This window comes from Callorhinus ursinus, unplaced genomic scaffold (genome assembly GCF_003265705.2).
Source record: "Callorhinus ursinus isolate GAN/ISIS: 27379988/994484 unplaced genomic scaffold, GSC_fseal_2.0 scaffold7, whole genome shotgun sequence".
In the NCBI taxonomy this organism is placed as follows: Eukaryota; Metazoa; Chordata; class Mammalia; order Carnivora; family Otariidae; genus Callorhinus; species Callorhinus ursinus.
Genome location: NW_027397069.1, coordinates 49,130,690 through 49,157,866, shown reverse-complemented (window position 1 = coordinate 49,157,866; position 27,177 = coordinate 49,130,690). Strand labels below are relative to the sequence as shown.

The window sequence follows — 27,177 nt, the reverse complement described above, 5'->3', positions numbered from 1 at the left end:
CCTCAAAATCCAAGTAAGTGGTACCTGTGAGAACTGTCTGCTCCTCAATTTAAATTTCTTTTCTTTTTTTTTTTTTTTTATGTAGCATTGCGTGCACTTTCAGATGTGACTGAAAATTCTTCCACATGGATGCACAAAGTGGGGATCCATTCGACATGATGCTTTTGTCTCTAGATTAGCATAAATGTATGGGGCTGTGTCCATGTGTTCTATCCAGGAGCTGAATTGACACCGTGAAGCCAGTATATGTGATGTGGGGATACATCCCCAGCATTAAGAATCTTTTTGCATGCAATGAAGTCTAGCAGTTGCTGCAGAACATAGTGTGAAATATGTGAGCATTTCTATCCATCTTCACAAATGTGGGAGAAAAACTCTGAAATGTGCTTTGCTAGATGGAAAATTGAATTAATTTGGTAGTTAGCAATTTTGGGGGGAGCCCACATCTCAGAGTTTCTGGGCCAAATGGCATTTGCTTGAAGGAAACATACATTTGATGAAATAAATGAGCCAGAATTTTTTTTTAATTTAGTTTCAGATACTAAGTTTATGGGCTTAAATAGCTAGTATTTTTTTTTTTATTCATATTAATCAGTGTTGCCTTTTTGAAGTGGACTTTTCAGGAGACTGCTTTAGTAATCTACATATAAACTAGGTAAAATGTTGTGACAGTGTACCTTTTACCTTTTCCTACAGCCTCCCCCAAATGTAATCATTGGCTCATTTAAATGTGAATAATAAAAAAAAAAAAAGTGGTATTTTCAGGCCCCGGTGTTTCCCCAGCCCAGCAAGTACTACACATGTTTACAGGTCCTGTTCTCTGCCTTGCTGATCCGTTATCCCGCAGCAAGACAAAGCAGATAGCAAGCCCAAGTTTTCCATCATGTTGTCACCTCATCATGCTTTGTACTTTGTGAAGTTTTTTTCCCCCCATTTTCTGGGCTTCTGTATTATTAAGGGGAAATGAAATTATGCTAACATTGGCTTTATCTCTGTTCAGGGACAAGCTTAGCCACCCTGTGTAGAAAGGACCACAGAAAGTAAAGGTTGGGAGGAGGAGGGGAGAGGAAGTAAAAACATCAGTGTGAGTCGGTGTAGACACGTATCACGACTCGAGTGGAGAAAGTTACTCTGCGAGTTTCACTTTCGCCAGGTGAACCAGGAAGAGGGCAACGAAATAAAAGGCACACCCCTCTGTTTCTGTTGTGACTATTAGATCTTCCACCACCTTCCACAAGAGAACGACCTCCTGGGTGTAAGACCGTGTTTGTCGGAGGATTACCAGAAAATGCTACTGAGGAAATTATTCAAGAAGTCTTTGAGCAGTGCGGTGATATTACAGCCATTCGGAAAAGCAAGAAGAATTTTTGTCACATTCGATTTGCAGAGGAATTCATGGTTGACAAAGCCATTTACCTTTCCGGTACTTTGCATTACATAAGGGGTTTTCGAGGCATTTTTGTTATGTTTTGTGATGTTAATAAGAGCTTATTTCCCTTTTGCCTTAACGCACAATAAAGTCCTCACAGTTTGGGGATGGAAAAGGAGGACCTCTGCCTTTTGCCCTGGCTGCCAGAAGCTGTATGTTAAGTCTGTGAGTGCACCTCACGGCAGGAAGGGTTTCCCACTACCAGTCTTCAGGAATTCCATCGAGTTTCTAATTAATGTTCTCAAGTGCTTATTAGATAAAAAGCAATATTATGAATACTGAGGACCATTATTATTATTGGATGTAATTCTCTGGGGGAATAAAATACTCTCTTGGCATAATTTCAGTTTTTCAGAGTGGTTCACTTTCTAGACCCCAGGGTACCAAATCAAGATCAGTTTCCTTGCAGAAAGTAGTCCGTAGGTCCTAGGGGAAGGCCTGATATCATTGCCCAATTGCTAGTGCATTTAGAGGGGAAAGCCTACCCCAGGATACCTGCTTCTCTGGTGCCAACTGATAGGGAGATTTTTACAGATGTTGAAATTAGACCCAGTGCTGCCTGTGGGTGTTGGGGCAAGTGCACGGAGGCTGTCCTCGAGGCCTTTGCCAAATTTGAGAACTATAGATCGGGTATTGGTATGTGGTCTTAGGGAAATGTGCGCTTAGAATCAACTCATTGCCATTCCCTCATGCTCTCCTTCTGCATGTTTCAGTCTGTCACTCGGCACACCACCTCCCTATTCTGAGGCAAAGCTAATGAGGGAAGGTGAGAAAAGAATAGAAAAAAAACACAACAACTCTGAATGCTACTGCCAGGCTTACTTACTTTCTGCAGGCAGCTCTTATTGCCATGGAATTCCCTTGCAAACTCCAGAAGCCTTGGGGTTATTCCAGCACTGCTGCAACTTTCCTGAGCCCAGGTAGTGCTACGGAGAACTTTAAAGCCCTTATTCCAATAAAACCTTACAAAGGGTGGGGAGGGGGACCTGAAAGCATTCTAAAATAGAGATGGAAGACGAAACATAGAAAAAATATTTTACAACACACAAATAGCTATGTGTTTTACTTGTCATGTATTCTTGGGCTTTAGCATCAGAGTAATCTATTACACAGTTGGGGATTCTGTCGCGTGCGTGGCATTGGGTCTCACATGCCTCAGGCAAGATAACCTCTCTCTGGCCTCCATTTTCTCATCTGCGAAACTGAGGTAGTAACAGTACTAACTCATAGGATTATTATGAGGAATGAATCAAAATGATGGATATTAAGTACTTAGCAGGGCACCTGCAACAATAGGAACCATTCAGCAAATGGATGTTTCTAACACAAATATCCTGAAGATGGTAAAGAAAGACTGATTCTCATTTTTCACAGACCTGCCCCAGGGAACCTGGACTGTAACCACGGCTCAACCATAAAACTATTTCTTTACTCCACCTGATTAAACGAGAGGGTTAGAGTAGATCAAAAGTGCTCTTCAGCTCCAACGTAACACAACGTTTAGACACAATCAGAAACCCCGTGAGATATCGCCAAAGATGAATAGGCCCAAATTTAGGCACGGGAAAGGTATTCCTGTCTTTATTCCTTGACGCTAGGCTCTTTCCAACCAGGATCCTGGTCCCACTTCTGAGCCAGGTACCCACAGCAAAGGCCTCACCTCCAGGTGGCACAGCCATCAGCCACCCTGGGGAGGTTGTACATCAGTCCAGGGAAGATCTGAAAGACTGATTAACTAGAGGGGCAGGAGGGAAGGAAGGCTGCCCATCCTGTGTGTGAGCTCCTACAAGCCCATACCCAGCTGGAAGGCCTAATTTTAGGACTGTGTTCACAGTTGAAGGCCAAGCTAATTTTAGACTCAGCCTCATCAGGATCTCTTTTAAGGCCTTAATGATGTTTTGGTGAACGAGAGGGTACTTTTTGGAACCAGAAATATCTGAAAAGTGATGCTCTGGACACGAGCAGAAGAAAGATTCTTGGCCAGTTAGGGCCGCTGGGCAGCCTTAGACGGCATTGCCTGCTCAGCTGTTAGTGTATGTCACCATGGCCTGCTGACTTGTTAAGTTTCTATGGCCCAGAACCAAGATACGCTCTGCTTTAGCATGAATTCTGCTCATATGTGATCGGATGTTTGCGTTTTTGATAGGTATTGTTGTATCTTCCTATTTTTAGAGAACATCATTTAAACCTAGTAGTGAGAAGGGCATAACAGGAATCAGATGTGAGATCTGTCTTGTATTTGTAACTTCTCAAAGGTGTGAAGTGCCCTACAGGGAAGAAGTCAGCCTCTGCAGGGATTTTTCAGCGGAGTTTCAACCCAGATGCCGAGATAATCCATTGAAATCTAGCACGGAGATCTTGAACATCAGTGTAGTGCAGCCTACCATCTCACAGTGGTATCTCATTTGCAAAGCCCCTACGTGGCAAAAGTGCTCATTTTGCTCTCTCCTCTGGCAACCCCGACAGCTGTGATCCTGCTGGGACCTGAATTTATGTTTTTAAAATCTGAGTACCCCAAACCGAAGAGCAGCCTCAAAGCCAAGCCTTCTTCATTTTGAAGTGAGGCTGGCTATCTGGTTTCAGTTCTGTTTGTGTTGATTGCTCAGATCAGGTTTCTGCACATCATCTTTATAAGTTGGGTAGCTCGCAGTAAATCCCCCAAAGGTTTCCAGGCCCATTTTTTTTTTTTTTTGGTCCAGCTCTGTGCTCTTGTACAGGCTCCCGTGGCCTTCAAAGATTGCGTGGACAATTTGTGTGGTGCCGCATGCCAGATGAGGTGCTGCAGGGCTGCAAGAAGGCAGCGGTGAGGCCTCTTGATTGAAGGTAAAATATTCTCCTGTGTGCCCCAGAGGATAAGTGGAAATAAAACAGCCTTGCAGAATTGCCTTGGTAATTGTGGCTTTTGCAGCTGCTGAGGGAGAATGGAGCAGCATTTTCTAGGGGAATGAAGCAATAACCTGTGAGTGAGGTGTTGTGGAATTTACTTTGTAGGTCTTTTTAAATACCATAGATATTCTTTATTTACCCCTACTCTGCCTTTTTCGAAAAAGAGTTTAAGAACACTTATGCAACAGAGTTACCGTAAATTGAAAATATAACACCACGGCCATAGAAAGGCAGAGAGGGGAAAATGCTACATGCCAAATTTGTTTCCGAGCTTCCTGGAAGCCAGAGGGAAGAGTTATGGTAAGTGCCCTGGTTCTTGAGGTCATCCTCTTAGTAACATTGGCTTGAAAGATGGGTAGGTGACCCGTCCGAGACACCTCCCAGAAGTGTGTTTATCTCCAAATCCGTAATAAGCTGAACTTGGCAGTACTTCCTTATCACTGGGGAGAAGGGTAATTGCTTCCCACCCCTTTGGGCAAAAAAAAAAAAAGAAAAGAAAAGAAAAGAAAGAAAGAAATAGGCGAAAGCCCCCTTCCCCCCACCCCCAGGGTGCCTTGAGGGCCTGGACAAAACGGTGTGGTCATCTTGGCGGTGACATTGTGACGCCACTGGCCTTTCCGTTGCTTTCAGGTTACCGGATGCGATTAGGGTCCAGCACGGACAAAAAGGACTCGGGCCGCCTGCACGTGGACTTCGCCCAGGCCAGGGACGACTTCTACGAGTGGGAATGCAAGCAGCGGATGCGCGCACGCGAGGAGCGGCACCGGCGCAAGCTGGAGGAAGACCGGCTGCGGCCACCCTCGCCGCCGGCCATCATGCACTACTCGGAGCACGAGGCAGCGCTGCTGGCCGAGAAGCTGAAAGGTAGGGGGCTGCCCGCGCGTCTCTGCCCCGGCGGGAGGCACGGCCCGCTCCCAGAGAAACTCCGCCATTCACCCCCCCTCCCCACCCCACCCCACAACGCCCCAGACGTCTCCGTCCCTCCGCGTGCTGAGTGCCTGCGGGCAAGGTCACCCGGACGCAGGGGCCGCTTGGGCTTCCTCCTGCTGTCGGGACAGAGCCCTGCCCCTTCCCGCCGCTGTGCTCCATGCACGCGCGTGTACGGCCACTCAACACGGCTTGTGGAAAGAGGGGCGGGTGAGTCATGCGCAGTAGCCCTGGCGCGGGCTCTTGTCTTCGCACCTGTGTTGACTGAGCGAGGCTGGCATCTCCCGTGGGCAGGCGGGTCCTGGTGTGTGCCTCCAGCTCCTGGAGTTTCCACCTACCTGGACCCTTCTCAAAGCCTCCCTTCATACACATGGGAAATGGCGCTGGGGTCTGTGGAGGGTAGAAGCGAAATTCAGAAAGGGATCATCCCTTCCTTCAGAGCTGGCGTTGAAGAGACACTGCTGACACCTACAGAATAAGTAGGAATAAAAAGGAGTACATTTCATTTCTTTAAAGTTTGCTGTGCTCCTTTCACATGTTTGATGCTGTGGGGGATAAAGCTATATGGAGGCTTTAGTACCTGCCCCAGTGAACAGCAGATGATTGGGGAGGGAGGGGCCAGATTCTACCTCGGGATCACGTGTATGTGTGAATTCTCCTACTATTGAGCAGAGTCACGGAATCTGAGCAGCACCTGCATTTACGGGCAAACGATGGTCAGACCTTCCTAGCGCCATTGGGCGCATCAGGTTAGAGTGGCTGGCCACACCCAGGTGTCTCAGGTAGTACAAAGCCAATGGCATGACTGTCAAGCAACATAGGAGCAACGTGCTTTGGGAACACGGGGGCAAGTGTTGATGAAGGTATCGAGAAAATCTTCACAGAAGAGAACTGTGCAGGATAAACAAGGTTTTTCTTTCCCAGAAGAAGAAGGGCCTTAAAGACATGCCGGTCAGAGGCCGGAGCCCTAGGAAAAAAGACGCAAGGAAGCAGAGAGGAAGGTGGCACAGGAGGGGAAGGGCAAGGGGCCTGTTCCAGCGCACATGAGACCGGCATGGAAGTTTATAGAGCAAGGTGGAGCTGGAAGAGCATTTTGGGGCCAGATGGTCGGGCCCTGAAAGCTGCCCCTGGATTTGGGTTTTACTCCATAAGCAGTGGAGAAACCATTAAAGATTTCTGATGAGAAAAGAGATGTGATTGATCCTTGGCGTGTTTTAGAGCGTAGCTAGTATATTGCTGGCAGCGTGTAAACTGATCGGATGCTTTCACTAAATGAAATGTGTGAAAGCTGCCCAAAACCTATTTTAGGAGGATAGGAGGTTGACGTTCTGTTTCTTTAAAAGAGAATTCTTTTTAAAAAGAACTTCTGCTTCTAGCGCTCGTGCCCTTTCCAGGCCTTGGGAGCCCCTAATCAGCTGCCGTTGTGGCTGAAAGCTCCCCACTGTAACTACCGAGGGCTTTTTTGCCAACGGCCCATGTTCCGCTGCTCTGGGAGGGCCTGTCTTACAGACATAAGTACATAAGCCATGGGTGTCCCTTTAACAAAAAGCACATGAAAGGCAAACACAGGCATGATCTCCTTTTCCATTCAGGCTACAAATCATAAGGAGTGGCCAGAGTGAGAAAGAGCAACATCCTCAACCAGGAATGTTGATTTTGCAACAAGTCGTTTTTTCTTTAATATCCTGCACATTGTGCATTATCGGCTTCCACGCTCCACTTAGACATGACAAAAACTGGCGCCTTGGTTCTGTGACCTCTTGGAGGGATTTCACAAAAAGTTTGGCGTCCTCCTATTCTTTTTAAGGAACCAGCACAGAAATGTCTATGCACTTAAGAGGAACATGGCGTTGCCTTTGCTGTGGGAGGGTCACAGATTGGGATGTCAATTGGGTGAAGTAATTTGCAAGCTTTGCCATTTCAAAAATATATATATTTATATAGATGAGTATAATTTGAAGAATTTAGGAGCTGCACCTTCGCCAAGTACTGTGTGATCCGTTGAGAGAACAGATTGGAAAATTTAATAGATGGCAGTTACAGTAGAATGAACTAGCTAGGCATACAGCGCAGGCAACCAGTCAAGTAATACCAAGCTTGAGAATTTCAACCCAAGCACAGAGTTTGGAATATAAACAGCATTTAATTGCGTAGGAAATTGGCTGCGTCAGAGAGGAAATCTACTCCATGCTCCTTATAATGCTGCAAAGCCAGACTGAAGGGGCCAAGGAAACTGCTTCCCTGAAGATGACTTTATTGATGTGGGGATAAAAAAACAAAAAAATGCAGTCAAAACCCAAGGTAAAGAAGCCTGAGTAAAAAAGATGATGGAAATACGATCTGAAAATACCTAATTGAATTTGATTTTTTTTTTCCTCCCATGAGAAATCATGCTATCTTAGGTTTATTACAAACATTTTTCCCTGTTTTACATTGTACTTGTTCTTGCAGTTTTCTTTTTGAAAATCAGCTCTATCTAGCAAAATCTGCACGAGCCAACTCTTTATTATGACCCACAAGGCCCTCTACATGCTGCCTGGTGTTAAAACTCTGCACATAGTAAATACTTAATTCCTTTCTCCCTTCTTCAATGAGTTGGAGCTTTGAGCATGTTGTATTTCTGGCCTTTGGTGCCACCAGACGTGGTGGGAGGTGGTGGGAGGTGGCGGGGGGGGGGGGGGGGGGGATGCGCCAGCATTGCGCAAATATTTATGGAGCTCTTTACCATATATCTGGAACTGTGCTAAGAAGCACTGCGGTGGGGGGGTGGGCAACAGCACACGCACCCCTACCTCACAGAGTTTAGGCTTCTAGCGCAGTAGAGGCAATTACTAAGCACCATGTACTTCCCGTGGTGGTGTGTGAAAAGTGCAGCGAGCTATCCCAGGAGGGACCCGGAACCCAGCTGGACCAGCGGCAGGGTGAGGGGGCGGATCTCCTGAGACCAGCTAACCCCAGATCCAGTGGCCACTGGGCCTTCTTGAAGGCGCAGGAGACGTCAAGTTGTAATTATGCAGTGTCTTAAGGTGGTGTTGGTTACGTTAATACAAATTCTAAAAAAGAAAATTAGCGGGCACCATACCGATTAAATAGACATTGTTCTGAGACAGTTCCACTTAATGAATGAAGACTGGCTGGGAAGTAACTGCTCACAGACCCAAAGTTTATAGCATGGCTTTGAGAAAGTGAGAAGGAGCTCAATAACACCATAATTACACTTTATTGGAAACAGTAGCACCAGGCAGATGAGGTAATGAATTTCAGCGTGTCTAACACAGACCATCCACCCCTGGAGGAGCCCTGTGTTTGGACTGTGGAAGGAAGAGATTGATTAGACGGTGAGAAAGATTATATCCTAATTCACTGGAGATTTCTCCTGGCAAGAGCATTTAAAAGTTTTTGTGTACTTTTTCCCCCTTTGGAAAAGCTTCACGTAATCTTTCATTATGTGATGAAATGAAGAGTTTCTCTCTGCATCAGGTGAAGTTTTGACAAAGCTTTGAAGCAGTGCCCTTGGGATCCCCCTGGCATGTCATCATGAATTCAGTTCTCCTGGGATCAGCATTCCTAATTTCCGGAGGGCTAAACTAGGATTTGCATACAGAATGGCCCCGTGTCAGCCTGCCAGACGATGGAGGGGGGGTAGCAGTGGTGCTGGCGTTTTGCTGAGACGGTTGTCAATATTTATGGTTCCGAGAAAGTAAAAATCAATAGCACTATAAGCCAAGTGGGAGTTCCATTAGCTAAAAGCCAGGCTTCCTTCTCAGGGCAAGGGAAATGAGAAGCGCAGGAGCCTGTTTGAGAATCACTTCCTTAGGCGTTATTGACCTTCACAGAGGCAAGACAGGCCATTTCATCTAGAAACATTTTGCTTGACCCAAAAGCAGGAATAACTGGTGCATTTTCATATTGCCACCCACCCCCTTAATTTTTTTTTTTTTTAATTTTTACAGGTACTACAGAGTTGGGGGAGAGTGTGTGTGTGTGTGTGTGTGTGTGTGTGTGTGTGTGTGTGTTGGAGGGAAAGGGGTGCTTCAACCATTTGTATCACCTTTCCTGCTACCTGTAATTTGGAGGATAGATAAGGTTACATCCCTTTTAATGGTTCATTGAGGAGCCAAAAACTGGAGACTTGTTTAGGGATGTCCAATGTTGAGGGACACATAGTGAAATTTTAGGGATGTTGTAGGAATAATGCTTGGCTCTCCTGGAATCCCATTCTGCTTGGGTCAATATGTGACTCTACACTGTAAGCTGTTCCCAGCTATCATAGAAACCAGAAATCAGTGACAGCTAGATCAACACACCATCCATACGATTCATCTTTGTATGTGTGTGTACATGTGTGTGTATCCCCATTTTAGGGGGAAAAATGTGTTGTAGAACATCTTCCTTTTATCTCATTCTCAAGACATTTTATTCAAACATTAATCTCCTCTCCTGTTATTCCTTTATAGACCCAGCCGTAAATAAGGGTATTACAGCCCACCTAAGTTTTCATATTCAGTGTTCATGGCCTGGCTCTCATCCACCTATTGTTCTGAAAATCAAGGCCAGATCTCCCTCCATACACAAAGGGGGAGAAAAAATTCCCTACCCATTTGAGTCCTTTTCCCCTTTATTATCTATTCATCAGTTTGATTGAAGTTCATCCTGTGTCCACCTGCTGAGTCCGTTGGCTCTGCGTCATGGCCCTGGGGTTTCAGACATGACGGCAGCACGGGCCTGGCCTTTGAGGAGCTTGCAGTTCAAGGGTGGCTAAAGGATATTCTGGCAGTGGAACCATGACTTACAAATATAACATGAACATGTGCCAGCGATTTTATTTAACTCATTTAACGAGAGAATCAGTAAGACGTTAAAAACCGGTTCAAAAGAGAATTTGCTCTGTGACAATTTATATTTTCTACTGGACAAAAATTCATCTACATTGTTATGGAGAATTATTTGCATTGTTATCGGTTCTCCACAATTTATGTTCTGTCCCTAAAGAGTTGTAAGGTAGCTTGATCAAAAACAAAGATTCACTCCCCTGTAGAATCAGATAATTCTGGGGGCTGGAGGCCAGTGGAGAGGGTCCTCTAGGCCACGGCCAGCATTTCACTGAAAGGATCTGCAGTAGTCTCTATGCCCATTTCCAAGTCATGGACATTTTTTTTCCCTGGATGGGGATGGCAGGTGTTAAAGCAGCTGTTCCTTAAAGGGATGTGGGAGAGGGCAGGACCAGGGGTTCGCAAAGCTCATAAGAATCACATCAAATCCTTTCAGGGTTCTCCACGGTCTCAGCGGCTACTTTCCATTTCAGGGTTTTGTTATCTTTTAACTTAGACGAGCTCGCAGCCAATTTCCCTGGTTTCCATTGACTGATTTCTTCCAGTGCTTCCGAAACTCTCATGTGCAAATGAGTCACTTAGAGTAGGATGCAGATTCTGAGTCAGGAAGCCTGGGTAAGTGTGAGTCTGCATTTTCAAGGAGCTCCCAAGTGAGGCTCAAGCTTTAAGTCTTTGAATAGCAAAGATTTAGCCCATGTGCAATTTTTTAAATGTCTACTATGTGCCAGGTGCCCAAGAAACACGAAAGAGAGGGAGAGAGGTTGATGAAGTCTGAAGTAAACAGAAACGAAATGAGATGGGTATGGCTTTAGGTAGTGACATTGAGGGATGCTAGCCATTATAATATTATTTATTCCTCACAAAACTAAAGTTGGTCATTATTTTCCCAGAATTAAAAATGCCTTCAAAAAGATTTTTGAGTCATTTGACAAGCTGGTTAGTTAGTGCTTTACTGCAGAAAGTTCTGCTTCTCTGTGATTATCTGACATCATTCTTAACTTTCGTTGCCAGTGGTAACGACCTCAGAGGCCTGAAAGGTAAAGGACCAGCTAGCTTAACTGCCAGGAGAACATTTATCTCTGAGAGACACTGTGAAAATACTCTTTAACACAAAATTGAAATGTTTATTCCCATCTGATGTTTCCCAACTTCTGACCACTGAATTTGTGGCTCTCAGCACTAATCACTGCAAGCCTATTAGAAATAGTGTAATCAAATATAAACTGCAAAGAGAAAAACTCGAAATGACCAGAAGATTGAAATATGTTTTGGAAGTTTTATTCTCATGTTAGCCCTTCAAAACTGGAGACCGAGCCATAAATGAGCAATTACGGTATAGAGTGACTAATGTCTTAGTAGCAGGTTATGTGGGGAGTTGTGGAAACATAGCAAATGGACACCTAATTCATGTTAGGGTTACAGAAAAGCTGACTTCATGGAAGACACTGAAGCTGAATCTTGAGGGAAACAACGGGTGGACCAGAAACCTGAATGCTCCTTCCTAGGATGAGTGCACAGACAGGCAAAGGCATGGCCCTGGTGTTTATTTAACAAAGGGGAGAGCTATAATGGAATGGGGGAGGGATGGATTGAAGAGGAAAATGCAAATCAAGAAAAGCCACGGAGTAAACGTGCAGTAACCTGGGTGTGACATCCCGAAGACCCTGATTAGAAAACACTACACAATTTTTAATGAGCAAATGGATCATAGTCACTCCTTAATGCACCGATCTTCCCAATTCTTACTCTGGAAAAAGCACATCTGCACATTCTAGTTTCTAAACTGCACCCATGCTCAGAGTTATGCCTAAGCTTGTTCACAGAAAGTATTTGGAATTTTTATGACTGCATCTTTGATGTGATTTTTATGAGCAGTGTTAATTTCTTTTCACATGAATAGCTTTAATAATGCTGCAATCTAAATCCTATTTAAATTAGTTCTATATTGTCTTCTGTTTTCTCAGTGATCTTCCCACTGAATACAAAATTGAATTTATAGTTGGATATTGAAAATGACCACTCCCAATAGCTCCTGTAGCCATTCAGAGTGAGTTGCTGGGTTACTCTTACTTAATATGAAGTCACTTCTTACATAGCAACAGATATTGACCAAACTTACCAATTGCGCCTTAACTAATGTCTTCACATTTATTTTGCATGTCAGTACATCAATTTCACATTGGCCTGGCAGTTTTAGAAAGTTCAGAAATGAGGATGAAATTGGGAGTTTTCAAAAGTATATACTTATTTTAAGCTAATGGAATTCTGCCTACAATTACTTCTGTTACCTATTTTTTAACCCTTGTTAAAATGTGAGCAAGTCTCTTGCTGGCTCACTTAATAAATTATGTATTTCCAATTGCTTAATCCTAAAACTGCTGTTTTCTTTTACTGAAAACTATCAAATAACTATGATCTGCTGGTGAACTTAGGCTCTCCATCTAGGAGTGAAGAACAAGAAAATTTGATTTTCAGATCATTTGAGCAAACATACGTTTTTAAAATTGAAGTGTGTTCTCCCTCACAGTAAGTCAGTGTATTTATGAACTCAGTGACCACAAGCAAGAGAAGGAAAAACAATCAGTAATAGGAGGGAAAGATAGAACAACATTGTTCTCTCTGCTAGTAAGCTCAACAACAAAATCGTGAAGGGTTTTCTTTGCTCTGTGTTATACAGAGATGAAAGTCCACAGCAAAGGGTAAAAATGGTACATGGAGTCAGTGTTTTCTTTTTTGTTGTTATTTTTTAAGGGGGGGGAAGCTTTCTTATCAGCATTAGGTTTATTCGTGCTGTCTTTTGGGAGGTCCATTCCCCTAACATATATTGGCAGGGAGAGAGGTAGAGAGTGCGTGCAGGAGGCAAAATTTATTCTGACTGTAACGGTCACAGTGGGCCTCTCACAAACATAATGTTAAATTATCGGCCTCTCCATGGGCTGAACTAATGTTAAGTTGTATGATGGATTTTATCTTACACAAGCCGCTCTGGTCCGTGAAATGAGATAAGAAACCACTGCAGCTGGAGTTCACAGAGGGTTGAGCTCAGACTGAAATTCCAGAGTTAACAAAATTGGATGAGCCAGCTGTGAGACTGCACGCGTGTGTTCTGAGCCTGTGCTTCGAGATTTTCGAGGAAAGGCATCTTTGCGGGGTGCCCTGTGGGCGTTCCCGGGGCCTCTTTAACACCTCTGGTGAAGGTGTGAGGGTGGAGGGGGCAGGTTTGCACTGGAAAAAGGCTCTGAGCCCCAATCTCCAGCTGCCCCTGCCGCAGTGGGGGAGGGCCTGGCTGGGTGCTGATCGTAGCGTGCGTTTGATAGATGCTTCCACCCTGGAGAAAGCAGAGCGCACCCCACACACCCTGGGTCAGGCTGATCCTGCCTTCATTCAGTGCACACACCTCTGGGCAAGCAACAGCCACAGCAAAGAAGTTGTGTCCCGTCTGGGAGGGGGCCTCTGGCAGAAAAGGTACTATAGATATTTCTATCCTGCGCTATGAAATTCACAAAGAGCCCCAAGAATGAAGGTTTTGTATGATGTGTAACATACCAACAATAGCGGTTGATTAAAAAACATCTGGTGAGTGAGATAAAATGTGGCTCAGTTGGTTAAGCAACTGCCTTCGGCTCAGGTCATGATCCTGAAGTCCCAGGATCCAATCCCGCATCGGGCTCCCTGCTCAGCAGGGAGTCTGCTTCTCCCTCTGACCTTCTTCCCTCTCATGCTCTCTCTCTACCATATTCTCTCTTTCAATAAATAAAAATCTTTAAAAAAAAAAACTCCTTTGCCGAATATGCATCACGCTCTGTCCAGTCATCTGTGTGTGTGTATAAACAATATATAATATACAAAAATATATAATAATACAGAAAATATATGCACGCACACACACACAATGCATAAGAATGTTTCTGATGTTCCTCCAGTGGAGGGAACATAATAAGCACTCAGTATTTATCAAATAAATGAGTAAGAATCTGAATTTTCCAGTTTAATTTTGCTCCTGATTTTTAGAATTCAGAGCCTACATAGTTTTCTTGAAAAATATAGGATATTTTTCTTAAGTCACATTTTCCAGGGGTAGAAAAATATAAGTGGAAGACGTCTCCCCTCAAGTTTGCCTGGGAAGTATGCAGTGAGCCTTCAGCAGTAGGATCAATTAATGTTGTGATAATTGACATACAACTACCAGTTCAATTAACTTAATTACCGTCAAACTTGCTTTTTTTTTTTCCTACTTTTAAGCCATGCAACACAGGTCTGTTCTAGTAACCATTCCCAAACAGGCAAGTTTATTTCGTTTCTTTCAAATAAACTCCATCATTTATTTACAAGTGGAACCTCATTCCCCACTCCATCCCCCCAACCCCCATACATACCTCAAACCAAGTTCAAATGGGTTCCAATAGGCTTCTAGATGGCTTCCAGAGAAAACACTGACCACCCAGATAACAAATCCTCTTGTTGAAAAGAAGGAAATATTCTATTTTTCAGCCTAATTAAATATGTTGTATTAAACCTAAGATGAAATTAGTTTTGAACTGTAGTAGAAAAAGCATTGACTAATTCCTACTACCGCCTTGGGAACAGTATCTTCCATTACATCCAGTTTTAAAATAGTTTAATCTGTCATCCATATTTTGACACTAACTCGGCTGATTCTAAGTCAGAAAACTTGTATTGTGTAATATATCTGATGAAAGAATAAAGAAGCGGAGACCAGATAGGTTAATGACAGTTTTTCAAGCCAGTCTTAAGAAAGAGAAATCAGGGTTTGGCATACCATGTTACCAAGAATGCCCAGAACAAATCTAAAACTGAACTCACCTGGTTCGGAGATGGGAGAGTGACCCACCATTTGTTTTTTGGATGGCTCTATGGCACCATGGAATTAGAGGCAGAAGGGGAAACCAAGCAATGCTAGAGCAGTTAGTCTTAGGAAAGCTAATTTGTCAAGTTTGGAAAATGCATCCGTGAAGATGGTCTGTGTTCTGTCTTTTGAGAAGAACCCAAAGTAAAGTTCATTGTCTTGCCTTGGCATGATTTGTACTTGGTGGTTTTCCATTTCCAGATGATAGCAAGTTTTCAGAGGCTATCACAGTGCTCCTTTCCTGGATCGAACGAGGGGAGGTGAATCGGCGTTCCGCAAACCAATTCTATTCCATGGTGCAGTCAGCCAATAGCCACGTCCGCCGGCTGATGAATGAAAAAGCCACCCACGAACAGGAGATGGAAGAGGCCAAGGAGAATTTTAAAAATGCCTTAACTGGAATCCTCACTCAATGTAAGTAAAATTTTGGGGGCCATCTGTTTTTGTTGTGATTTTGCCTTTTCTTTTGCATTCATTTAATTTTTGTTTTCATTTGGGGGTAAGTAGTTCAGTAATTTCCCATTTTACTCCATATTGAATGGCAAACCTCATTACCTATTTCATGTTCTGTGGCAACTTGGAGGAACACGGACCCTGCCCTGAGAGCTTACTTCTCAAGGTGAGCAACGTTTCTGTAGCTTTTCCTCAGAACACCAAACCCGGCCACTGGGGCAGGGCAGCCAAATGCTTCTGTGCCTGCTGGACCCACCACAGGTCACACCGCACTTGCAGGGCACCTGTGGGGTGGCTGCCCTTTACCATGCAGGACGTGACCTGCATGTCCTCCTAGTGCCAACAGTAGGAAGCAGACCCCGAGCACATTGTCCTTGAGCTCTGTTTAGGATGAAGGCACCATCAGAAAAACTCCTCCTCAGGATCCTTTATTTGAGGTGAGCTTTGGCTGTCATCATGGGCAACTCAGAAGTCCAGGTTTTTCTACAGTATTATTTTTTTGTCCTTTCTTCATCTGGAAAGCAAATTGCCTTAATTGCTTAATGCTGGCGATTTTTCATGTCCAGACCCTAAATTGATGAAGGGGTGTAAATAGGCTCTCTCATAGAACAATAGTCAGGGTAATTACCCAGGGCTCTATTCAAAAAAAGGGCATATATTTTCTTTCCAGGCACTCCGTGTCTGTAGTTAACGTCACAGTGGCATAATGCATTGCGGTTGCTGATGTTCCTGTTGTTGGTAAAAGCCATCGAATGACAGTGTAACAATGCCCCACTCCATTCGGTACCAGGTGCAGGGTGCCACGTGGGATGGTGACGTATGAGATTTACATATTCATTCTGAGAATGAGGGATTTTTTCAATGATACAGTGTGCCAAAATGTCGATCGCCTCTTTCATCAGTGTAAACCCAAGGGATGATGGATCTATCTGTTAGGATGGGAAGAGAGAGGGACATGAAAAACCAGGCTCTCAAGTGGAAAGGTGTTTTATATGACTTTGTTGTAAGAAGACCATTTTTTGCAACAGCATAAGATATATAAGAAATGCGCAAACATGAACTCTGGTAAGTGGCCAAATATCCAGTAGGAGACCAACCTGGGCACCTGTCTTTATAGAAAAGGAATAGGAAAAACAGAAGTGCTGTCTCATCAGACCATTATCAGACCACTTTCCCTTGATGCCCAGTCATGAGGAATGGCCCTTCCCTGGCCCATGTACACCCAGCAGTTCTGAGGTTAGGGTTACTAGGGATAGGGTAAAGAACACCAATATTGATTCCGCCTTTAAAAGGAGGGAAGCACGGAATGGATTAGTGGGTGGAGGGGAGGTAAGGATGGCTTGGTAATGGAGAAAAGGAAGAGAGGGAAAGGCCACTCAACTCTAATGATACAGTCCCTGCCAAGTGCATGAACGCTGGGATATTACTGGGTAACTTTTGCTCACTAGCATCAATTTAAAAACATTTTCACTCCTGTGACTTCACAGCCCCACCTGGCAGGGAAGACTCAACCCTTGACCCTAACAATGAAGGTAGAAAGACAGCCACGCATTAGAATAGGGGAGAAATTCGGTGTCCTTTGGCCATATCCCTTGAGAGGAGCACCTGTTAAAAAGAGGCCCAGCTCTTGTGGCTGAGAGAATGCAACGTGCCTGACATGATGTGGGGCTGAGCTGGCCTCGGTTTCAAACCACAAGAGAGAGAGATGAAGAAGTCTGGCACGTGGCAGGATCCAAACATCAGCATTTGATTACTGATAAAGGCTGAACTGGAACGTGAGGTTGAGGTCGGCTGTAACAATGGGCTTTCTACTGCGCGGCCTCCAGGGGGAGCATCTGGCCACAGGCAGCCCTGAAGCCCTTGACCCCGCTGCACAGTGAGGGGAGGAGCAGGGGGGAATGAGGAGGGGTGCAGGTGGGCTGGTGGCTCCTTCCCTAGGAAGGAGGGAGTGGAGGGCATGAGTAGGACCGGGAAGGTTGGAGGGAAGTCCACCTCGTGGAAACCTAGGAGTGGAGACTCCTGTTCTAGATACCTCTTTGGCATCTCCACTGTGAAATATCAAAAATGGAATTCTTGCTTTTAATTTTCAAACCCATTCCTTTTTAGGTTTTTCCTTCCTATTTTAAGGAATTCTCAGACCCAAATCCTACAAGTAATCTTTACCCTCATCATCTCCCTCCTCCAAAGCCCGTATTCAGGCCATCAGGAAATCCCATTGCATCAGCATTCAAAAATGACCCACTTTTCTTCATTTTAACTGCCAGCATTCAAGTGCAGGCTGCCTGAACTATGGCAATGGCCTGGTGCGTCCGTTAGGCCTGGTGTCCACCTGTGAGTAACAGAAAACCCCACCCAACTGTGTCTTAAAAAAGTGAGGTTTTTTCTTTTCATACCTGGTAAAATCTGGCTGTAGGTATTTATTGGCACAGGTTCAGGGGTGTGGGGCTGTCAGGCCTGAGGTGTCTGTGAGGCTATTAGCTTTTCCTAGGTGACGGTCGAAAACGACTGCTCTTGCTCCTGCCATCACATCATTTTGTTGACACGCTCGAATCATGTAAGGGAAAAAGCAGAGGACAGGGTTGTGCCTTTAGAGCAAGAAAGCAAAACTTGCCCAAAGATCCTCAACAGACTTCCGTTTACGTCTCGTGTGGAATTATTACACGTGTCCATGCCTAGCTACCAGGAAAGCAGGAAATATCCTTTTTTGGGGTGGGCCCGTTGCTCCCAGAATAAAATTGGAGCTTTCATAGGAAGGAAGGAGGGGAGGAGGGCTGCTGGGAAGCCTTGTGCAGTTTCTGCCATATACAGTCCCTCCCTTTCCACTTTGATTCTTGTTCAATCTATTTTTCACACATCGTCTAATATAATTCACATCATATCTTCCCCACTTAAATCCCTCAAGTAGCTTCCCATTGCACTTACAATAATATTCACTCTCCCCAGACTACAAGCTCTCCATACCTGCCTCTTTAGCATCAGTTTTCCCTTGACACGTGGTGCCTCCCCGCTGTGGAGCCTGTCAGAACCGCCTCCCACCCCTGAGCCTTTGCACCTCTGTCCTTCTGTCTGATGTGCCCTGCCCCCCATCCTGCATGCATGAATCCTCCCCATCCTTTGTGGTCTTGGCCGAAAGCCCACCCTTCAGGGAGACCTTTCTGCTTCACCCTTCCCCAGTAGCTTCACCCAGTTCAAGGTCCTTTGGAGCACTTACCAAAATATGCAGTGATGTCATGATTTGTCTGCTCTTGATTATTAGTCATGCACACATACCAAGTGTCTGGAACATAGACTCAGGATGATGAGTGAGTGAGCACATGAGTAAATAGGAAGGATGGCAGGAAGGAAGCCTGAGACAATTCAGAAGTTCCCAGGGCCCTCTGAGAGTGGTTTGGTGTGGGTGACAGCACGGTCCGGGGGGCCCGGGCCTTCAACTCTGCTTGTGTGATCCAGCACATCCGAAAGCTCACTGGCTGTGCCTTTGCTGGCAACTGCTGTACTCTACCAGACCCCTGGTAGCAGGCTAGGGGTATTAGGGGGTCAGCATAGAAGAGTCAACAGAAAAACTCATGTTGACATTTCTCAGTTGTAACCACATTTCCCATCTACCTGTTGCTGTGTGAGAGACCCCCCTCAGCCCTGTACTTTGCTTCTGGGGAAGTGTTTCAGCAGCCAGCAGAGAAGGTGAAAAGTCCCAGCTGGTGTTGACAGCCCACAGTGCTGTGGTGCCCATCCCAGCCACGGAGGGCCTAAGGGGCCATCGTGTGCCTTGATAGCTAAGGCCCTTCGGGACAGCTTCGAGATGGGAAAGACCTTAAATGTGAGCGTGACCTGGAATTAAGCCTTAGAGGGAGAACAGGAAGGTTGCATGTCTTACTGAACAACCTCAGAATTTTCCATTCTTTCCTATGTGCTTTTACAAAGATGACTACTCCCCAGCTGCAAAGGGGAACCAAAGCCTACCATTCGTCATGACAGTGGTAGCAGTAACCTGGCTAAGCTGCTATGTGTGTGCACATTTTATCACCCTTTGAATTTTAAATACATCTCTTTTCATGTCTGATGCAGTTACGTCTGTTTGTCTCAACCACATTTTGCACTTATCCCAGCTCCCTTTAGTATGGTGGGGTGAGTTTGGCATCAGTACATGGGGCGGCTTCTAACATAATGACTGCCAAAGTCCACAGTGATTGGCACACTCACTGCATTTTCCAAAAGCAGAACCCGCCACACCCCCGTTAGTCCGCATTAATACTTCTGGAAAACACCGCAGGAATCACATTTCAGCTTTCTCATTTAGAATTAGATCATGATTGTTAAGCACGAAAATTCAGGAATGGCATCTCAGTTTTCTTTCTCCTAAGGGGCTGGAGATCTGGTTGTTTGGCAGTAACCCTGAGTGCACCCTCCCTCATAAAAGATGTCCACAGCACCAGCACCCTTCTCCATAACATCCCATGATGGTCTCTGTTGGAAAGCCACGAGGGTCAGGAAATTGTTCTGAGGCAATTTGAAAGCAAATATATTGATGAGCTGGCTTATTACAGCAGGTGGGGCTGGCCTGGTGTCCTGAAGGGAGGGTTCATTTGACAACTTCCAGAAAAGTTCAGGCACACTTTTGCAAAGCTCCAAGCATGGTAAAAAAGTCTGGGTCCCTAGATAGATGTTACTGGTAACAGGAGAAGGAAAATTTCATTAAGTGTTAGTCCATTAAACAGCATAAGATGCACCCATCCTTGCTTTGCTTGTCATATTTGTCCTTGCTTTCTTATCTGAGCAGATAGCATTTGCTCAAAGGGGAACAGAAATCAAGAGCCATGAATAATAACATAAAGAAAAGGTTGTGATTTACCTCAAGGTTTACATCAAGGTCCAGTAGTTACCTTCCAGCCTTGTTGATGTTCAGTCCTGCAAACATTTGTTTAAGTTCTAACCTTTCTCATATCTCTGGTCTTCACCCCAGAACCATAGTTTCTGTCTAAGCCTCGGCTTTAAGCATCAAGGGGCAACACCTGACCCAACCAAGAGTTTGGGGAGTTCAGCATCCATTCACTTCTGTTCGGGATCATTTTTTACTTCTGACCACGGATGTGCAGTTACGAAAGATGTTAGTTGAGGACGCCATCTATCCCGGTGTGGCAGCTGGGGCTCTCTCGTCTTTTCCGGCCATCTGGGTAGATCTCATCTGCTAGATATAGAAGAAAGAGAAAAAAATGTCAGCACAGGTGAATCATCTCACTCTTATGTCATCTTATCCTTAGGTCATCCGTGACTCATATTTATGTCATTTCTTAACCTGTCCATTTGGCAGGAAACTTCCCCAGTTCTCCTGACCTAGAGACATTGGGGTTTTGATCTTCTTTGCTTTTTAAAAATGTATACTTCATAGGCACTCCCCGTAGGTCTGCCCACTTTCAGTTTTTCAGTTATGAGCAAAGCTTGTCATTTCAAAGCTCATAGAGGAGCCGTTTATAAAGTTCAGGAAGCATGTACCACAGCATTCAATTATTAATATGCATGCCAAGATGATCAATTGTGCATGCCTTGTTACAACACACACTCATCTAATGAACATTTAAACACTGCATGATATCCCCACTTTGGTACTTCCCCAACACGCTTCCCAGTAAGAGAGAAGCGAAGTAAGGGAGTAACGTGGGGGAAAGGCAATTGTGAAAGCAGTGGAGAAGGGTTGATTAATATTAATTTTAAGAACACGTGCCGTAAATACAATGAGCAGGACTGGAAAGTAGAAACTGTAGAATGTCAGGGCGGGAGGGGAACCTCAGAGATCTTTTGTTTCATAGCCTCTCATTTTCGAGAGGAAGACACAGAAGTTCTAGAGCAGACGTGACAGGCCTTGGTCATTTAGCAGTTTAGGGGCAGATCAGAACCCAGGACTCTTGGCCCACTGTATGGTTACCTCTCTACTGCTTTGCCTATGTGTGTGTTTATGAACAGTGAAAATGAGCAGAGGAGAATATTATAGCTGTAAATTTGTAGCATATGGGCGGAGCTGAAGGAGTGTTGGGTGGTAGTCGGCGCTGGCTTCACATGGAATGTAAATGCTGTTGTCTGGTTAGGAAGTGAAGCCTTTGCCTCTAGCACTGCCCTCTCTCCCCCTCCATGCCGGTGCCTACGCTAGCTCTCTCGCCTCAAGTGTCTTCCGAACCGGAGCCCAGCCTCGGTCACGCATGCTCCTGGTACAGCTCGTGGCCCTGGCCCCCTCTCCTACCATCTATGGCACTTTTTTTTTCTTTTTTAAGATTTTATTTATTTATTTGACAGAGACACAGCAAGAGAGGGAACACAAGCAGGGGGATTGGGAGAGGGAGAAGCAGGCTTCCTGCTGAGCAGGGAATCTGATGTGGGGCTCAAAGCCAAGCAGAGAACCCAATGCGGGGCTCGATCCCAGGACCCCGGGAGCATGACCTGAGCCAAAGGCAGACGCTTAACCGACTGGGCCACCCAGGCGCCCCCCTCTACGATGCTTATTAACACGGCCCCTACCCCCTTGAGCATTTCATTCTTTCCTCATTATCTTATGTGCATCAGGTTGTGGGGGTCTTCATTTTTTCTTCTAACAAGACTTTAGGCTACACAGAGACACAGAGGCCATTTACTGGTCCCCTTTCCCGCCTTCCTGCACCCCACCCGGGTCTGGCACAATTCCTGGCAGCCTATCAGAGACCTCAGTACAACTCTTGGCTGCTGGTCAACGATCATAGATGGAAATGAATGTGGTATCGGAAATTGGGCTAGAGCCTAGAAACTGCAAGACTTATACTCTAAATGTTGGGCTTTTTGAATAAACCATGATCTCAGCTGACTTTGCTCCAGTATGCCCTCCTCCTTAAGTAGAACACGCAGAATATTCTTCAACTGAGAACCTTGCAGTAGTGCTATCCCAGCCCTCTTATTAATATTACTTTAACCTGGAGATGGGAAAGCTTAGAACTACCATGCAAATTTGCTTTGTACGTTTATGATAGGCAACAACAACGCCACCCTCGTCTTAGATCTTAAAAAGGGCAAACAGAGGAGAGGCCGTTGGCTGGGCCTGAAGAGATCCTGGTTCTAATCCCGACTTGACCATCAGTTAGCCAGGTGACTTTAGGACAGTCTGCTGAGCATCCCAAGTCTCAGTTTCCCCATCTGTTCGGAAGTGGAAGGGTTTGACCAGACAGCCACCCCCCACCCCACCCCCGCCCCTAAAGCCTGTTGCCATTCCAAAAATTCTGCAGTCCTTATCATGTCAATGACTCTGATCCTTTTTTTTTCTGAGTATCTGAAACAGAGCCAGCCTCTCTACCGGGACCCAGCCGGGATGCCGAGAGCTCCTTAGCTGATCACAGAACAGTGGATCTGGTATCCTCCCAGGCGTGTGCCCTGTTTCTGCCTCGCTCTGGAGGTCGTGTCTGCAGGGCAGCACTGCAAATTTCAAGCCACATTTGAACCCTGAGAGCACGTGCGTGGCACCCTGCTGGGTGCTGCTCACTATAGGCAGGTCAGGGTCCCTGCTGGGGAGGCTGCACCTTCCCTCACCTGTCTCCTCTGGCATGTCCTCATCTGTTTTCTTGACTAAAATCGTAAAAGCCTCAGGTGTTTGAACAAATGATGAAATTCATCCACAGATATTTATTGGGCCCCCGTTAAGCACCCAGTAGTGCGCAGAGCGCTGGAGTGACAGATGAGGGGTCTCTGATCTTCCTGTGGACCGTGACCCCCCCCTTCAGGCAGATGGGTGTCATCATCCACATTTCTTCTGCCTGAAAAGCTCTTTCTGAAACCATGTACTTCTTAAGAACATCTCAGCTAAACATTTTTTTTTTTTTTTTATTTCTGCCAAGGGAAATTTGGCTTCTATGTTCCTGCTGTCGGAAAGGAATTTTATGAAGTGTTAAAATGTTTTCCGTGTCTGTGGTCGTCATTGCTATTGTTCATCCATGGGAAAAAAAATTCCCCTTAACTGCTTTAGCAACTCGGCAGGTTTTCTGTTTCTCCTCCAAATCATATCGATGGCTATATTTGCCAGTGTTTTAAGTTCTGGAAGCATTATTTTCATTAAAAAAAAAAAAATACCTATTTGCTCTCAGGGAATAAACGTCCAGACAAAATATTTTTTATAAAAACTTTCAAATCAGGAATGAACAGAGAAGTTCCTATTTCACAGGATACCAAAAGCAATAGGAGAGAATACTGGAAGCTTGCCAGATGTGAGTTGAGCCTTTTTTGGTCTCTCTCCTTTCAGTCTCACTGAAAATATAGGTACTGAGCCAAATAATACCACTACGATAATGACATGAAAAGAAATGTTTTACTGCTAGCAAAATAGGAGACAGAAATTAAGCCTTACACTCTGGAATAATAAGGAATTGTGGAAGGCTAGACTTCAAGAGCTAACATAGTATGTGTTGAGTGAAGAGCACAGCAGTTCAGAAGAGACAGAACTTTTGGGAGCTAGAGATGAAAGCCTGCTGTCTTTATACGAGCCCACTGCAGGGACCGCAATGGCAGCCACCGCCAAGTGGGAAGGTGGGTGTGTGTGAAGGGGTATAGGAGGCAGGGACAAGCTATGAGGAAATTGTCTCCGAGCTACTTTGGGAAGAATCCGCATGCAAACATTTTTTTTTTTCACAAGAACTTTTTAAAGCCAAGACACTTTCAAACTAGATCTGAGGAAAAGTGAGGTGTCGGGTATAGTTACTTCAACGCAGAGATGATGTGTTCTGGACTCTTCTGCGCAACCGAGAAAGGAAGTACAAGTTGGTGTCTGTGCTCAAGCAAAGGAAAACTGTGCCCAGGGAGGAGCATGAAAGAGTAGCCACTTTTATTTAAGGACATAAACTGCTTAGGTTTGTAGACACCTTCTCTAGCAGGGTAGTTGTATGACCAGCAAAGCCAAAAATATTTCCTGTTTCTTTGCGGAAAAAGCTTGCTGACCCGTCTTCTGTAGGATCACAGAGCTGGGGTGGATATTTAGAAATGGCTCATCCATCCCCCTTTGCTTTGGGCCTCAAACATAGAGGCTTTCTTCAGGCCACACGGTTGCTTTGTGGTGGAGCTATAAGACTTTACCCACAACAAGGGCTTCCCCGCTCTCCTTCCCGGCTCATGCTCACATGCAGCCCCACAGTGTCGCATTCCTAAAAGCACTCCCTCAGCCGGGCCCCACCTCCTCAGGTTTCCCCTGCTGAGGTTTATTATCCAACAACAGTGATGAACAAAAGTAGGGCAGAGTGGATTTTAGATGACTGTGTGCTGAGGGCACACACGGAGGGAAGTCAGTTCCAGTCTGGTAGACACACAAGAAATAGGGGCCCTTTTGCAGACACTGTTTCTTCTTCACTGCCTTTCAGATTCCTCGGTGTACTTTTGGAAACAGGTCAGTCAGCTTCCTGCCCCATAACAATCTCAACTATTTAGCTTCTTCCTTTTAGAAAATTCTACATGCCTTAAAGTTTTGGCCCAGGGGTCCTTCAAGCCTTTCCTGCCTCCTTTGGTGCTCTCTGCAGGCTTCTTCTCCTCCTGTGACTCAGTCCTGTCTGTGGCTGTCTCCCCCCAGGGCTGCAAGAATCAGCAGCATCTTTGGATCGCCCTATCCCCAGCGCCTGGGACAGTGCCTGGCATGATACATTCCGCAGTGCTCATGATACTTTGGCCCATAGTATAAATCCATATACGAATGTTTATAAATACAGTTGACCCTTGAACAACATGGGTTTGAACTATGCTGGTCCACAGATTTTTCTCAATACAGTACAGTAGTACTGTAAATGTATTTTCTCTTATGATTTTCTAGCCTCCTTTATTGTAAGAATAGAGTATGTAATACATATAACATACAAACTTTGTGTTAATCAGCTGTTTTGTAAGCTGTAAATGGGAGGCTATTAAGTTTTGGGGGAGTCAAAAGCTGTATGCCATGTTTGATGGGGGTAGGGGTGGGGGTCAGTGTCCCTCACTCTCGCATTGTTCCAGGGTCAGATATATGTTATTTGAAGTTGAGCGGATACAATTCCATTCCCAATTTCACCACTTGTTAAGTATATGACCTTGGACAAGTAATTCTGCCTCTTCGTGAATCTGTTTCTTTATCTGTGAAATGGGCATTACGGAAGCACCTGCCCCAGAGAGTTGTTGGGAAATTTAAATGGGATAATGTTTTAAATGAGAGGTTCTCAAGCTTCACCATTGGAATGACCTGGACAGCTTGTTAAAACAGTCCACTGGATTGGTGGTTGCCAGAGGCAGAGGGTAGGGGTACAGGAAATGGGTGAAGGGCATCAAAAGGTACCAACTTCCAGTTAATCTGAAAAATACTTAGTGGGCATGAAATTGGAGTGCAATTTGGCAATAGCTCTCAAAAATTTAAAATTCAGATACTCTTTTATCTGTTCCACTGCTAAGAATTTCTCATAAAGATACTTATATAAAAATGTCAAAAGATATGTCTGAGGATGTTCATTGCAGCCTTATTAATACGGGAATACCCCAAAGATACTGCGAGCTCATAAAGTGAATATCACAATAAAGTGAGTCCAATGAATTTTTTGGTTTCCCAGTGCATGTAAAAGGTATATTTACACTGTTGTAGTCTATTAAGTGTGCAACAGCATTACGTCTAAAAAAACAACGTACATTCCTTAATTAAAAAATACTTTGTGGCTGGGGTGCCTGGGTGGCTCAGTCGGTTCAGCATCCGACTCTTGATTTTGGCTCAGGTCATGATCTCAGGATCATGAGATGGAAGAGCCCATGTCGGGCTCTTCACTGGGCAAGGAGCCTGCTTAAGCTCCTCTCTCTCCCTCTCTAAAAAAATTAGAATAAAATAAAAATAAAAATACTTTGTGGCTACAAATGCTAACCATCTGAGTTTTCAGCGAGTTATAGTCTTTTTGCTGGTGGAGGGTCTTGCCTCGTTGTTGATGGCTGCTGGCTGATCAGGTTGGTTCTCGCTGAAGGCTGGGGTGGTTGTGGCAGTTTCCTAAAATAAGACAGCATTGAAGTTTGCTGCATTGATTGGCTCTTCTTTTCACATAAACACTTAGAGGCCATTGTAGGGTTAGTAACGGGCCTAATTTCAATATTGTTGGGTCTCAGGAACTAGGGAGACCCCAGGAGAGGGAGAGAGATGGGGGAACAGCCAGTCAGTGAAGCAGGCAGAACACACACATTTATTGATTAAGTTTGCCATCTTACGTGGGTATGGTTTGCAGCCCCCCAAAACAATTGTAGTAGTAACATTAAAGATCCCTGATCACTATCACCATAAGAAATACAATAGTGATGAAAAGTTTGAAATACTGCCAGAATTACCAAAATACGGCACAGAGATATGCAGTGAACAAATGCTGTTGGAAAAATGAGGTTGGTAGACTTGGTGGACACAGAGTTGCCACAGGCGTTCAATTTGTTAAAAAAAACCACAGTTATCTGTGAAGTATAATAAAGGGAAGCACAATGAAATGAAGTGTGCCTTTCGCATGCATATCAGTAGATTTCCAAGATATGTTAAGTGCGAAAGAACAAGTTTGAGCACAGTGTATATAGTATTAGCACTTGTATGTAAAGAAAGAAAGGTTGTATGTAGAAAAATAGACACAGTCTATACTTTATGTATAAGGTTTTTCTCTGGTTGGAGATGCTAGAATCTGTTAAAAGTGATTACCTTTAAAGAGAGAAACTGGATGGGAGGGAGCCAGGACGGGAAGGTAGCCTTTTACGTTTTGTTTCATCCCTTTTTTCTTATATACATCTATTACTTTTATTTAGTCAATAGGGAT

At 44.8% G+C, this 27,177-nt stretch overlaps 1 protein-coding gene across 1 annotated transcript in view; it reads left to right on the top strand.

The window, feature by feature from the left end:
* The window catches only part of ENOX1 (ecto-NOX disulfide-thiol exchanger 1), a 554,859-nt gene that overhangs the window by 387,428 nt on the left and 140,254 nt on the right, over positions 1-27,177 (top strand). Inside the window, exons 8-10 of the mRNA XM_073894310.1 lie at positions 1,217-1,423; positions 4,946-5,179; positions 15,143-15,355. Of these exons, the coding sequence (XP_073750411.1) occupies positions 1,217-1,423; positions 4,946-5,179; positions 15,143-15,355 (654 nt within the window). The remainder of the gene's footprint in view (positions 1-1,216; positions 1,424-4,945; positions 5,180-15,142; positions 15,356-27,177) is intronic.